Here is a 15,829-nt window from a genome sequence, read left to right on the forward strand (position 1 = left end):
GGCACGTTTCAGATTGATTATATAGTGGTAAGACAGAGATTTCCGGACCATATTTTAAACTGTAAGACATTTCTAGGAGCAGATGTGGACTCTGACCACAATTTCTTGGTTATGAACTGTAGATTGAAACTGAAGAGATTTGAAAAAAAGGTCACAGATTAAAGAGATGGTACCTAGATAAACTGAAAGAACCAGGTAGCTGAGAGTTTCAGGAAGAGCATTAGGGAATGATTGACAAGAACAGGGGGAAGGAATAGAGTAGAAAAAGAATGGGTAGCTTTGAGAGATGAAATAATGAAGGCACCAAAGGATCAAGTAGGTAACAAGATGAGGGCTAATAGAAGTACTTGGGTAACACAAGAGTTATTGGATTTAATTGATGAATGGAGAAAATACAAAAATGTGGTAAATTAAACAGGCAAAAGGGAAAACAAACCAGTGAAAAATGAGAATGACGGAAAGTGCAAAACGACTAAGCAGGGGTGGCTAGAGGAGAAATGTAAGGACTTAGAAGTGTATATCGCTAGGGGAAAGATAGATATCACATAAAGGAAAATTAAAAAGAGACCTCTGAAGAAAAGAGAACTGCCTATATGAATATCAAGAGCTCAGATGGAGATACAGTCCTAAGCAAAGAAGGGAGAGTTGAAAGGTTGAAGGAGTATATAAAGGATCTATACAAAGGAGATGTACTTGAGGGCAATATTATAAAATGGAAGAGAATGTAGATGATGATGATGAGATGAGAGATATGATACTGTGTGAAGAATTTGACAGAGCACTGAAAGACCTAAGTTGAAACAAGGCCTCGGGAGTAGACGGCATTCCGTTAGAAACGTAGAGTGTATAATAATTGTTTATAATAATTACATGTTATTTATGGTTGTTCAAAGCAGGTAGACTTATTAGAGGTTAAGTGAAAATTTTAGAGACTTTGACACACTAAGCCACAACATTCGGAAGTGGCTGCAGTCAAACAAAGAAGGACGGCACATGTGTGACACTGGTCATGTTTCTGACCAACATGAGAAGGCCAATGACCAGCAGAGTTTGTGCAGCAGCAGTCAGTACTTCGACAGATCAATGACTGAGCAGATGGGCAATGCTTCCAAGTAGAACAACGGCCAGCACTCTTTGCACATTAGTGGTCAATGCTCCTGGAACCGTCAATTTACTGAACTCAGGTGTGTGACATATATGGCGATGCACGGGAGACGACCACACCAGAATGGAGGTAAAACACTGGAAAGCTGGGAAGTGTGTCAATATTCGTCACGTTTCTGCCCAATGTGAGCAGCATAGATCAACAACTGAAGAGTCAGTCACCGCCCTAGAAACTTAGCAGTATTGTAAAAGAAAATGAATAAATACCTCCGACAAATGGGTGCGAGGTGGTCCTTTGGAAGGTCCTTTGAGGGGAGAAAGAAGATATGATGAAATGTCGGCTGGACGGATGGCCCGATAGTCAGTCAGTGGACGGCATACTTCGCTATGACGACTTAGCTGCTATGCTGCTCAACAGAAGATGTCAGTACCGGGCCACTAGGCCAATGCAGAGGATGCGATCCCAGATGTCACCAGAAAGAAGTTCATGTGGTACTTACCCAGGTGACTGGCGAGGATGAAAGGACTGTGGCGGCACCAAATAGGTCACCTGTCAACTTAGAGGTTGATGAACTCCACCAGAAGACATCACACCTGAGGGTCACTGGTTCAATTTCAGAATGGAGCACTTCACATCATGCCGTAGCTGCTTGTTAATACGCAACAAGCGAATTCACAAGAAGGAGGCTGCACAACCATCGCAGAGAGTTACGGGCGTGGTGCTGAGGGAAGAATATGCTGTTGGCGTCCCACTGCAACACGAACTTTTGCCATATCAGCTCTTACTGGAATGTACACGCTGTGACTCTGCCATTCTGCAGCCCCAAGAAGCTGAGCGAGTCAAAAGATAATGTATTAGTCTGTTTGTTTTAAGAGTCTTATGTCCTAATAAATGACTTTTACTGGAACCACCAATGTTTTACACTCACACCTCACCCACTGAGCTGAGGAAAGAGCCCACTCCACCGTCTTCAAAGTGTCACTTTCTTCCCACCAACCCTGAGAAAATAATGACCTTTGCTACCCTCTGGCACTGATGCTCAATATCTAGAGTCACTAAACACTGATCCGCTCGCTACTTTTGGTGTCAGATAACCTTGGCTCTATTTTGAGGTGTATGTGATAGGGAATTTGTGGTACAAGAAATTCATAATGCCATCATCAGTGACAGCCCGTGAACAGCAGACAGTATTTTAGTACACTTGTGAGTGCAAATTGGTTCCAGACTTTTTCTTTTCAAGTAATGCTTTTGCGGTGTAAAAAACAAATGATGTAAAGCTCACATATTTTCAAACAAATTTGACACTAGCAAATTTTTCAGGGGGTGTTAGATGTTTCTTTTGATCAAAATTGTAATTGAATTTCTAATGTTACTTGTTATATAGCTGTTTCTATATTCTTGTAGCCACAGGAAGTATGGGAATAACCATTTGTTAAACAGGAAAGGATTACAATGAAAGACAGTAAGACACAAGGAGTTCCCATCCACGACATTATTCAGAGTCTACTTAATCAAGTAGCCCAACTGCGGTCTGAAAATAATGAATTGTTGAGTCAATAGTTTGACATCTAGTGCAATCTCTCCCATACTAGATTTGTCAGCAGCCACCCTTGTGACTCCCTTTTCTGGCAAGCCAAGCGAGGATATAGAAGCATTTTTTGCTTATTTGTTAACAGCCGCTAAACTTGGTTCTTGGTCAGATGAACACATGTTGCAAATGACAAAGTTAGGGTTAATAGGGGAAGCTAAGTTGCATGTACTATATCATGAGGAGTTACAAAATGCATTAACTTTTGAAGAATTGAAACAAGGTTTGCTCAAAGGGTTTAAAAAGCAGAACAGTTGCTGTTTTTATACGGTGCAGTTGAACACCAAGTCCCGAAGGCACAAAAAAACAATAGAAAGCTTTGTGTATAGAATACGAAAGGTTAATAGTAGCACTTACCAATTTTCACGCAGTGATGAAGCCAATATGTATACTCTACAAGAAGCAGAGAATAGAGCCTAAGATACTTTTTTGAGAGGATTGCCACCCGAAACATTGTGCCAAGTTAGTGTAGAATTTCCAAAGAATTTAACTGATGCAGTGAATTTGCTATAGCTTTAGAGGAAACAGAAGCCGCGATGAGGTGCAAAGAAAGAAAAAATGTATTTTCCACTGGGATCTATTGCTTCAGATGTGGTCAGCAGGGACACACAGCAAAAAGCTGTCACCAACCAAAATGTATATATTGTCTAAGGATGGGCCATACATATCTTGAGTGTAGCAGTACTGGGAAATTTGCAAACAGGGGTCCATTAAACAGGAATGAGAACCCCAGAACCACCGCCAGGCGTTCTCATTAAAATTCCACACTATTAGAATGCATGCAAAGGTAGAGTGCTGGTTTTCAGGCACTATTAATGGTAAAACACATATATTATTAGTCGAAACCGGGGCTCATGTATCAGTCATAAGTAAACAGTGCACTGAGGTGAGGAGATATGACCCTCCAAGATATAAGTTAAGTGGTGTAGGTGGAGGTGATACACATTCATTAGGCTGTATGTCACTGACATTTCACATTGAGGGTGTTTAAGATTCCAGGAGTTTTGGAAGTTGTATCAAAGGCAAGCGACAAATATGATGCTATTCTAGGGTTAGATTTCTAAATAAACATTATGTCATAATCAACTTCGGGCAGCAAACAGTGGAGCTTAGCGGAACATTGTTTCGATTGGGTGACACAGCTGCCAAGGACGCTCTGCCATAAGATCCCTCTCCCCGGAAAGAGGAATCAATTAAACCGCGAGCAATGTTCTTGAAGATAGATTCATGGGACAAAATACCATTTGGTACAGGAAAGCTACTTTGGATGGACATTAATGCTGCTTTACCTGCAAATGAACTATGCATAGTGGAACTGTTAGAGGAAAATGATGAATTAGATACAGCACATTGTTTTGTGTGCAGGAGTATAGATCGTGCTGCAACAATTGATGGAAATACCAGTGCATATACAGGGTGCTACAAAAAGGTACGGCCAAACTTTCAGGAAACATTCCTCACATACAAAGAAAGAAAATATGTTATGGGGACATGTGTCCAGAAACACTTACTTTCCATGTTAGAGCTCATTTTATTACTTCTCTTCCAATCACATTACTCATGGAATGGAAACACACAGCAACAGATCATACCAGCGTGACTTCAAACACTTTGTTACAGAAAATGTTCAAAATGTCCTCCGTTAGCGAGGATACATGCATCCTCCCTCCATCGCATGGAATCCCTGATGTGCTGATGCAGCCCTGGAGAATGGCATATTGTATCACTGCCGTCCACAATACTAGCACGAAGAGTCTCTACATTTGATACAGGGGTTGCGTAGACAAGAGCTTTCAAATGCCCCCATAAATGAAAGTCAAGAGGGTTGCTCTGCCTCTACCAATCCATCGGTCACCAAATCTGTTGTTGGGACGCGTACGAACACTTCAACTCAAATGTGCAGGAGCTCCATTGTGCATGAACCACATGTTGTGTCTTACTTGTAAAGGCACATGTTCTAGCAGTACAGGTAGAGTATCCTGTATGAAATCATGGCGATGAATAGAGGAAGTACAGTACATACTGACGAAACTAAAATGAGCTCCAACATGGAAATTAAGCATTTCCGGACACATGTCCACATAACATCTTTTCTTTATTTGTGTGTGAGGAATGTTTCCTGAAAGTCTGGCTGTACCTTTTTGTAACACCCTGTAGATAGTTTTGGGGCAGAAGACAAGGAGTTATGAAAGGGAATGTTATTAGCTAACATAAGTGCCTTAGAGGAGGGCAAATTCTGATTGGTCAGATGTAGACAATAGTGACAAACCAGCTGCCTACAAAACTGCATTGTGCCAGAAGATATCACACTAAAAAGGAAATGAACAGGATGTGATAGAAGCAGTGTTGGGCGAGGTTCACAACCTGTTTAGTTGACAGGGACCACTACCAGCAACAAACGACCCAGAACACAGGATTCCAACAAGAGATAACGCCCCAGTTTATAGGAGACCATACAGAGTTCCTCACCAGTTACAACCAATACTTGATGAATTCACAGATCACCAGTTAAAAGATGGTATAAAAGAGCCTTCAGATTCGCCATACAGTGCAAATATAATTGTGCCAAAAAAAACTGCTGACGGTGCAAAACATTGTAGATTCTGCCATGATTACAGGCATTTAAATAGCAAAACAATTTCAGACATGTATCCAGTACCGAATATCATAGATACCACTGCCATCTCAGCAACAGTAAATATTTCTCTACAGCCAACTTGAGGAGCACGTACCATCAAATAGAAGTTGGACTAGAGGACAGACATAAAACCGATTTCTCCACACCTTCAGGTTGTTGGCAATTCTTAAGAATACCTTTCACAATAAAGACTGCCCCTGCAACATTCCAAAGATTGCTAGACGGTGTGTTACATGGATTAAAAACTGACAATGTATGATATAACTTGATGACATAATCATATTTTTAAAATACATCAAAGAGCATGTGATTCGCTTACAAGAAGTTTTCCAACATCTCAGAGATGCTAAATTAACATTAAATTTGGAAAAGTGTCACTTCGCATTAAAGAAAGTAACATATTTAGGCCATGTTATCAGTGAACAAGGTATCCACACCGATCCATGGCTAATAGCTGCAGTTAAAGATTTTCGAACACCATAGTCTACCAAAGAAGTACAGCAATTTCTAGGTCTCTCAAATTATTATCGAAAGTTTGTAAAAGACTATGCAGAAATAGCATGACCTCTCATGTAGTTATTGAAATAAGGTACTAAATTTCACTGGACAACAGAATGTGACACAGCACTGGAAACACAGAAATACAAATTAACACACAGTCCTGTATTAATCTACACAGATTCAGCAAAGAATTCATCCTGTCTTGCAATGCATCTGGACATGCTATCGGTGAAGTTTTGGGTCAAAACATTAACAGTGCAGAACATCCAGTAGCCTATGCATCCAGACAAGCATTCAGATAATTAAATATGGCAGAAAAGAATTACTCAACAACAGAAAAGGAGTTATTGAGTATCATCTATGGTTTAAAATATTTCAGGTGCTATCTGTATGGGAATAAATTCCAGATAACCACGGACCATGCTGCTCTCAAATGGTTATTTGGGATAAAAGACACACATCAAGTCATTTGTGGCATTGATCACTATGCCTCTCTGAAATGGACTTTGAAGTCATTCATAAACTGGGGAAGAAACACTCCAATGCAGATGCGTGTTTTTGGTACTTGCATTGTTTAATTCATCAATTTTGGGCGTATTATAGTACTTGAGAGTTGTAGCATCGCGTTTTAGAAACCTGAATAGCGTAAAATCGCATAGTCTCCTTCCGCTGCCAAGCAGTGTGTCAACAGTGCGCAAGTAGCAGCATTACTGCATTTACTAGGGATTCTTGTATTTTAATAACCGTTTAAATTTTGTGTCGAATTATTTGTGCTCTCTGTAGATTAATTCAGACGTTCTTTGCACAACAGTTTTTAGCATGGATAGGGACTGCAACTGCTGTGTTCGGATGCAGGCTGAGTTGGCAGCCCTTCGTTCCCAGCTTCAGGCAGTGTTGGCTTCAGTCACACAGCTTGAGGCTGTTGCCAATGGGCATCACTGTGGGGGTCCGGATGGGGGTTTGTAGGGGAAGGCCAGCTCGTCCCACACATCCCCCGATCGGATTACGACTGTGGCTGCCCAGGATACTGCCCACATTGAGGCTGATCCCTCACCTATGGTAGAGTGGGAGGTCGTCTCGAGGGGTGGCAGGGGACGAAAGACGTTCTAGAGGGCTGAATGGAAGGCCTCTCCAGTTTGTCTGACTAACCAGTTTCAGGCTCTGTCTCCGGCTGATACTGATGTTCGGCCGGAGATGTCTGCTTGTCCTGTTCCAGAGGTTGCCCCTCAGTCTGCAAGATCCGGGCAGTCGCAGAGGTGGGCTTACTGGTAGTTGGGAGCTCCAATGTCAGGCGCGTAATGGGGCCCCTTAGGGATATGGCAGCAAGAGAGGGGAAGAAAACCAATATGCACTCCGTGTGCATACCGGGGGGGGAGTCATTCCAGATGTGGAAAGGGTCCTTCTGGTTGCCATGAAGGGTACAGGGTGCACCCATCTGCAGGTGGTCGCTCATGTCGGCACCAATGATGTGCGTCACTATGGATCGGAGGAAATCCTCTCTGGCTTCCGGCAGCTATCTGATTTGGTGAAGACTGCCAGTCTCGCTAGCGGGATGAAAGCAGAGCTCACCATCTGCAGCATCGTCGACTGGACTGACTGCGGACCTTTGGTACAGAGCAGAGTGGAGGGTCTGAACCAGAGGCTGAGACGGTTCTGCGACCATGTGGGCTGCAGATTCCTCGACTTACGCCATAGGGTGGTGGGATTTCGGGTTCCGCTGGATAGGTCAGGAGTCCACTACACGCAGCAAGCGGCTAAACGGGTAGCAGGGGCTGTGTGGCGTGGACTGGGCGGTTTTTTAGGTTAGAGGTCTTGGGCAAGTGCAGAAAGGGCAACAGCCTCAAAGGGTGTGGGGCAAAGTCAGGACATGCGGGGACCAAGCAGCAATCGGTATTGTAATTGTAAACTGTCAAAGCTGCATTGGTAAAGTACCAGAACTTCAAGCGCTGATAGAAAATATCAAAGCTGAAATCGTTATAGGTACAGAAAGCTGGCTGAAGCCAGCGATAAATTCAGCCGAAATTTTTGTAAAGGCACAGACGGTGTTTAGAAAGGATAGATTACGTGCAACCGGTGGTGGCGTGTTTGTCACTGTTAGTAGTAGATTATCCTGTAGTGAAGTAGAACTGGATAGTTCCTGTGAAATATTATGGGTGGAGGTTACACTCAACAACTGAGCTAGGTTAATAATTGGCTACTTTTACCGACCTCCCGACTCAGCAGCATTAGTGGCAGAACAGCTGCGAGAAAATTTGGAATTCATTTCACATAAATTTTCTCAGCATATTATAGTCTTAGGTGGAGATTTCAATTTACCAGATATAGACTGGAACACTCAGATGTTTAGGACGGGTGGTAGGGACAGAGCGTTGAGTGACATTATACTGAGTGTACTATCCGAAAATTACCTCGTGCAATTAAACAGAGAACCAACTTGTGGAGATAACATCTTGGACCTACTGATAACAAACAGACCCGAACTTTTGGCCTCTGTAAGTGCAGAACAGGGAATCAGTGATCATGGAAGTAAATAGGAATATAAAAAAAGGGAGGAAGGTTTATCTGTTTAGTAAGAGTAATAGAAGGCAGATTTCAGACTACCTAACAGCTCAAAACGAAAATTTCTGTTCTGACACTGACAATGTTGAGTGTTTATGGAAAAAGTTTAAGGGAATTGTAAAATGCGTTTTAGACAGGTACGTGCCGAGTAAAACTGTGGGGGACGGGAAAAACCCAGCGTGGTTCAACAACAAAGTTAGGAAACTACTGGGGAAGCAAAGAGAGCTTCACTCCAAGTTTAAACGCAGCCAAAACCTCTCAGACAAACAGAACCTAAATGATCTCAAAGTTAGCGTAAGGAGGGCTATGCCTGAAGTGTTCAGTGAATTAGAAAGTAAAATTCTATGTACCGACTTGACAGAAAATCCTAGGAAGTTCTGGTCTTACATTAAATCAGTAAGTGGCTCGAAGCAGCATATCCAGACACTCCGGGATGATGATGGCTTTGAAACAGAGGATGACACGCGTAAAGCTGAAATACTAAACACCTTTTTTCAAAGCTGTTTCACAGAGGAGGACCGCACTGTAGTTCCTTCTCTAAATCCTCGCACAAAAGAAAAAATGGCTGACATCGAAATAAGTGTCTAAGGAATAGAAAAGCAACTGAAATCACTCAACAGAGGAAAATCCACTGGACCTTACGGAATACCAATTCAATTCTACACAGAGTACGCGAAAGAACTTGCCACCCGTCTAACAGCCATTTACCGCAAGACTCTAAAGGAACGGAAGGTTCCAAATGATTGGAAAAGAGCACAGGTAGTCCCAGTCTTCAAGAAGGGTCATCGAGCAGATGTGCAAAACTATAGACCTATATCTCTGACGTCACTCTGTTGTAGAATTTTAGAACATGTTTTTTGCTCGAGTATCATGTCGTTTTTGGAAACCCAGAATCTACTCTCTAGAAATCAACATGGATTCCGGAAACAGCGACCGTGTGAGACCCAACTCACTTTATTTGTTCATGAGACCCAGAAATTATTAGATACAGGCTCCCAGGTAGATGCTATTTTACTAGACTTCCGGAAGGCGTTCGATACAGTTCCGCACTGTCGCCTGATAAACAAAGTAAGAGCCTACGGAATATCAGACCAGCTGTGTGGCTGGATTGAAGAGATTTTTGCAAACAGAACACAGCATGTTGTTATCAATGGAGAGATGTCTACAGACGTTAAAGTAACCTCTGGCGTGCCACAGGGGAGTGTTATGGGACCATTGCTTTTCACAATATATATAAATGACCTAGTAGATAGTGTCGGAAGTTCCATGCGGATGATGCTGTAGTATACAGAGAAGTTGCAACATCATAAAATTGTAGCAAAATGCAGGAAGATCTGCAGCGGATAGGCACTTGGTCTAGGGAGTGGCAACTGACCCTTAACATAGACAAATGTAATGTATTGCGAATACATAGAAAGAAGGATCCTTTATTGTATGATTATATGATAGCAGAACAAACACTGGTAGCAGTTACTTCTGTTAAATATCTGGGAGTATGCGTGCGGAATGATTTGAAGTGGAATGATCATATCAAATTAATTGTTGGTAAGGCGGGTACCAGGTTGAGATTCATTGGGAGAGTCCTTAAAAAATGTAGTCCATCAACAAAGGAGGTGGCTTACAAAACACTCGTTCGACCTATTCTTGAGTATTGCTCATCAGTGTGGGATCTGTACCAGATTGGGTTGATGGAGGAGATAGAGAAGATCCAAAGAACAGCGGCGAGTTTCGTTACAGGGATATTTGGTAACCGTGATAGCGATACGGAGATGTTTAGCAAACTCAAGTGGCAGACTCTGCAAGAGAGGCGCTCTGCATCGCGGTGTAGCTTGCTCGCCAGGTTTCGAGAGGGTGCGTTTCTGGATGAGGTATCGAATATACTGCTTCCCCCTACTTATACCTCCCGTGGAGATCACAAATGTAAAATTAGAGAGATTCGAGTGCGCACGGAGGCTTTCATACAGTCGTTCTTCCCGCGAACCATACGCGACTGGAGCAGAAAAGGGAGGTAATGACAGTGGCACATAAAGTGTCCTCCGCCACACACTGTTGGGTGGCTTGCGGAGTATGAATGTAGATGTAGATGTCTTAGCAGAATGGTAGCGGTATTAGAAGCAGTATGTTGCAATGCAGCAGAATGGCGAAAAGCACAGGCTTCAGATGCAGATTACAAAAGATATGTGACACAGCGGCAGTTTTGTTTAGAGGATGGGGTCCTGTGTTCAACAACTAGTCTCGCGGCAAGAATCATGGTTCCCAAATGCCTCCAACAGGAAGTCATGTAAGAGGCCCATGAATACATTAAGCAGATTCAGAAAGATGTGGGTTTCAGTAGTTATTGGGAGATGAAGAGGCTCACTCAAGATAGAGTAAGATGGAGAGCTGTGTCAAACCAGTCTTTGGACTGAGGACCACAACAACAACAACAACACAACAATACTTGGCACCAACAAATATTCAGTAGATGCAACACAAATATAATTTATGTTAAGTTTTTACTAATTTTATATTATCTGCCTGATACAACATTATTTATAAGACACAGGATGTCCACAGAGGAATGGGCAAAACTCAGAGATATGACAGAAACGATCATCGGAAGTAAAGAAGCCTTGTAAACATGGGATATAAAATGTATACCATAAGAGATATGGGCACTTGTCCAGTAGAAGAGATGTATTTCACAGTAGCAAAGATGGCCAAGTGCTTATAGCTATTAAGGTATGCATTTTAGAGCTCATGTTTAACAGACATTTTTGCTTTGAATGATCACGTCTGTCATATCTCTGAATATTGACCATTCCTCAAGAAACACCCGTATAACAGTGTAACTACTAGTTTTGGATTGTATGAAACTTGCAGTGAACATACACAAATCTATTCCTAATTTCTACTATAGGAACTGCATCATTTAAAGTTTATTTTTTCCTTCTCTGCAATAAGCAGCTTTATTAATTAAGTCAGCTTTGTCCTTTGTTGGAAATGAAATCCTTTATTTTAGACAAGTAAGAAACATAGGGAAATAGTAAATATAAAATAACTTCAGTCAGTAATTAGAATGAACCATACTGTTTAAACAAGCTGATAACTGTCAGAAAGGACAAGCATGGAAATATATTTTAATGAGAGGGTTACTTGCGCTTTTACCGCCGAGGATGCTGTGGTGCTTGAACTGTCTTTTGACATTATAGTAGTTGTTACCTCATGATATAAATACAAGAAAACAGCAGCTCTTGAAATTTAAATGTTGTTATGCCACAGTCAAGAAACAGTTAAAGTTGCTAAGATTGATCAGTTGCTGCATTTAGACAGCCATTTTCAGTAAGTTCTGACTTGCTGGCAGTTATGGGGAAGGTGTTGAGCTCTACTGCTTAATATTTCAAACCATAAAGTATCTAGTTCTGTAAGAGCACCATTGTTATGGTATCAGGTTCACCAACCATAAGCATGAAATGAGGGACTACACAAAGCAACAAGGAGTCATGTCCCGAGTCTGGAGGAGAAAAAGAAAGTTGAAGGCTGGAGAGTCAATTTACAGGAATACACCAGTGCTGTTTAATGCCCAAATGTTCTTTGTGTGGTGAAACTGATTTAGTAGAACCAACTTTCATACCAATGTATCAGCTTTTTACCTTTATAGCACTTCCCATATTCCACATTTTACTTTTATGATAAACTGACTGATGGGGACCTAAGTTCCAACAAAGCATTTGGAGTAGGCTGATTAGCTGTGACCCACCACAATTTCCACACCTGTGCTAATCTCTTCATCTCACTAAAGCACTTACATCCAATTATTTGTTGAATATATTCCAATTTCTGTCTTTCCGTACAGTTTTTGCCCTCTATAGTTCTAATCTAGTACCATGAAAGTTGTCCCCTAACGTTTTAACATCTCTTTTATCACTCTGTTGTTTCTTCTAGTATGTGTTTTTCCCATATTCCATCTCTCACCGATTCTATGTGGAACACCTTCATTTCTTACTTATCGGCTTACTTAATAGTCAGCACACTTCTGTAACAACACATCAAATGCTATAATCCTCATCTCTCTCTCTCTCTCTCTCTCTCTCTCTCTCTCTCTCCCCCCCCCCCCCTCTCTCTCTCTCTCTCTCTCTCTCTCTCTCTCTCTCTCTCTCTCTCTCTCTCTCCCTCCCTCTCTCTCTCTGTCCCTGATGCACTTCCATCAATGCTGTGCTCTTGACATACATTCTCAGAAATTTCTTGCTCACATTAAACTTAATGTGTAATACTGGTAGATTTCTCTTAACGAGGAATGCTCACTTTGCTTGTGCTAGTGTGCTTCTTATTTCCACCATGCCTTGTCTGTCATGTATCATCTAGCTTTCTTCTCTTCTATCTACTATGTGGTCTCCAATCCCACTTCTGATAACCCTCGCTACTTTCCATATTCTGCACTCAGCAAATTGTTCATTCCATGCATCAGCTTCTATAATTCTTCTTCACTTTCGCCGATGCAGTAGTGACATCAGTGAACCTTATCACTGATATTATACTTTCCGCCTGAATTTTAATTTCACTGCCAAATCTTACACTTTTAATAGGTTGGTACATAAGTTTGTAGCATTTTTGTTTTGCATGTTAGTATTATGGTTGCTATGGGTTTATTTATTGATTATAATTTTATATTTGTAGTTCACTTTTTTTTATTTGAGTTTATACATTCTCATTTGGATACAGTGAGTGGAACTGTAGGTGCTAGAAAATGGAGTGCCAAGTGGAGAAATCAGAAACATTTCCATGTTATTCTGTCTGCATTCTATAAAGGGGTGACAGCAGCATAGGCATCCAGAGACATTTGTGCCATGTATGGGGATAATACCACTGGACAGAGCACCACAAGAAAATGGTTCTCTTTTTTTAAGGAGGATCGTTTTGACATTAGTGACTGTCCACATTCAGGAAGAACTTTGGGGTTTTATGAAGATTGCTTAAATGCATTAATCCAGAATGATTCATCTCAATGTACTTGACAACTGGCAAATGTGATGAACTGTGATCATTACATCATGTGCGACATTTGCATGCAACCACCAACATGAGACATTTGGATGCAATGGGAAAGCTTCAAAAATCGGGGAGGGGATTAACAACATCACTGGATGGTGCAGTGGCTAACACATCTGCCTAGTAAGCTGAAGACCTCGGGTTCAAATACTAGCCTGGCACACATTTTCACTCATCACCACTGATTCCATTTAATTGTTCTGATGCAACTGACATCAGTAATCCCTTCCCTTTCCATTCCTTTCCACTGATTCCATTTAATTGTTCTGATGCAACTGACATCAGTAATCCCTTCCCTTTCCATTCCTTTTTCTCTCTTTCGGTTTACATATAAGATTACAACAGTATGACTTGACGCCGCAGAATGGTTTATTCCTCTATTAATGTGCAAGCAATATATTTAATGCATGGACGTTGATTTGCACTGTCTTTCACGCATGTAAGTAATTTTTTCTGTATTTTCATTTATCATTGAAGTTTCATTTTTTATTGTTTCTTTTTCATTAGACATTTATTAAGCTTCAGAGTACATGATGTAGCCAGTATACTTACATGTCCTCCCATTGATATTCCAGTTAAACCAAGGGGTCCAAACCCAGACTTCTCACACCAGTGAAGAATTGCCAGAGATTCTAGTATCAGGCAACCACCCATAACAAATATGTCGGAAACATTATGGAGACTGGAACGACTGAAACAGGAAATATGAACATTTAAGTCATGGTGATGAAATAATTTCTAATGTGGGCTAAAATACTAGATAACTTACACTTGATCCTTAGGCTTTCGCAGGCCATAAAATGGATTCTCCAGCAATACAGCACCAATACCAGATTCCTTTATAAGTGGTTTAGCCATTATTTGTCTTCTCCTCCAGTATCCCTGAGGAATGGTCATTTTAATTTATAATTACCAGTATTCACTATATTGTTTAAAATGGCATCTGTGCTGCAACTTACATGGTCACCTGTACCAGCCAAATGTATGCATACTGGTCTGTATTGCTTTGATTGCCATTCAGCTGGGAGAACAGCCTGAAAATAGGCAGTTTCTGCTTCTTTGGGCAAAATGTTGGGCAGGTGCTTCACAAATGGTGACAAAAATTTTCCTTCAAGGATCCTATAGTCTCCCACAGTTTCATCCTGAAATAATTATTAGGAAACAATTGCATCAGAATTGTGTTTTACCAGTACTAAAATCAGTATTTTATTTGATTATCAAGAATTGTCAGCTGTGCTGTGTGTTATATTTTAATATACTATCAAATTGCCAGAAACTTGCATTACAGCAATGAACAGCTTGCGATGTACATGTATGGATCAGATCCAAGTACATATTTGCATTGTCAGTTTAACACAATAATTATCACATACACTATGTAATTACCACTGTATATAATTTTTAAATACACCGGCATCACACAAAATTCACATCTACTGTACAGTCAACCAATATGATTTTATTTCTATTCTACCACACATAAGAACATATCTTGAGTTAGCTATCCATCCATGTTGTTGTTGTTGTTGTTGTTGTGGTCTTCAGTACTGAGACTGGTTTGATGCAGCTCACCATGCCACTCTATCCTGTGCAAGCTTCTTCATCTCCCAGTACTGACTGCAACCTACATCCTTCTGAATCTGCTTAGTGTATTCATCTCTTGGTCTCCCTCTACGATTTTTACCCTCCACGCTGCCCTCCAATACTAAATTGGTGATCCCTTGATGCCTCAGAACATGCCCTACCAACTGATCCCTTCTTCTAGTCAAGTTGTGCCACAAACTTCTCTTCTCCCCAATCCTATTCAATACTTCCTCATTAGTTATGTGATCTAACCATCTAATCTTCAGCATTCTTCTGTAGCACCACATTTCGAAAGCTTCTATTCTCTTCTTGTCCAAACTATTTATTGGCCATGTTTCACTTCCATACATGGCTACACTCCATACAAATACTTTCAGAAAAGACTTCCTGACACTTAAATCTATACTCGATGTTAACAAATTTCTCTTCTTCAGAACCGCTTTCCTTGCCATTGCCAGTCTACATTTTATATCCTCTCTACTTCGACCATCATCAGTTATTTTTCTCCCCAAATAGCAAAACTCCTTTACTTTTTTAAGTGTCTCATTTCCTAATCTAACTCCCTCAGCATCACCCGACTTAATTCGACTACATTCCATTATCCTCGTTTTGCTTTTGTTGATGTTCATCTTATATACTCCTCTCAAGACACTGTCCATTCCATTCAACTGCTCTTCCAAGTCCTTTGCTGGGGAAGAGGAAGGGGAAGGGGGAGGGGGAGGGGAGGGGAAATGGGATGGGAAGGGGAAGGGGAGGCATAGGAGGGGTGTACAGGTGGGGAGAGAGACGAATGCTGTCTGGTGGAGCATGCAAGTACTAGACTCCA

The 15,829-nt window shown here is 41.2% G+C and overlaps 1 protein-coding gene across 4 annotated transcripts in view; it reads right to left on the reverse strand.

The window, feature by feature from the left end:
• LOC126281255 (protein ABHD18) overlaps positions 1 to 15,829 on the reverse strand; it is a 167,928-nt gene that overhangs the window by 119,198 nt on the left and 32,901 nt on the right. For all 4 annotated transcript variants that reach the window (XM_049980053.1, XM_049980055.1, XM_049980054.1 and 1 more), the window contains exons 3-5: positions 14,379 to 14,561; positions 14,189 to 14,301; positions 13,972 to 14,110 (exon numbers count right to left, since the gene is read on the reverse strand). In XM_049980053.1, the coding sequence (XP_049836010.1) occupies positions 13,972 to 14,110; positions 14,189 to 14,301; positions 14,379 to 14,561 (435 nt within the window). The remainder of the gene's footprint in view (positions 1 to 13,971; positions 14,111 to 14,188; positions 14,302 to 14,378; positions 14,562 to 15,829) is intronic.

Source organism: Schistocerca gregaria, chromosome 7 (genome assembly GCF_023897955.1).
Source record: "Schistocerca gregaria isolate iqSchGreg1 chromosome 7, iqSchGreg1.2, whole genome shotgun sequence".
NCBI lineage: Eukaryota > Metazoa > Arthropoda > Insecta > Orthoptera > Acrididae > Schistocerca > Schistocerca gregaria.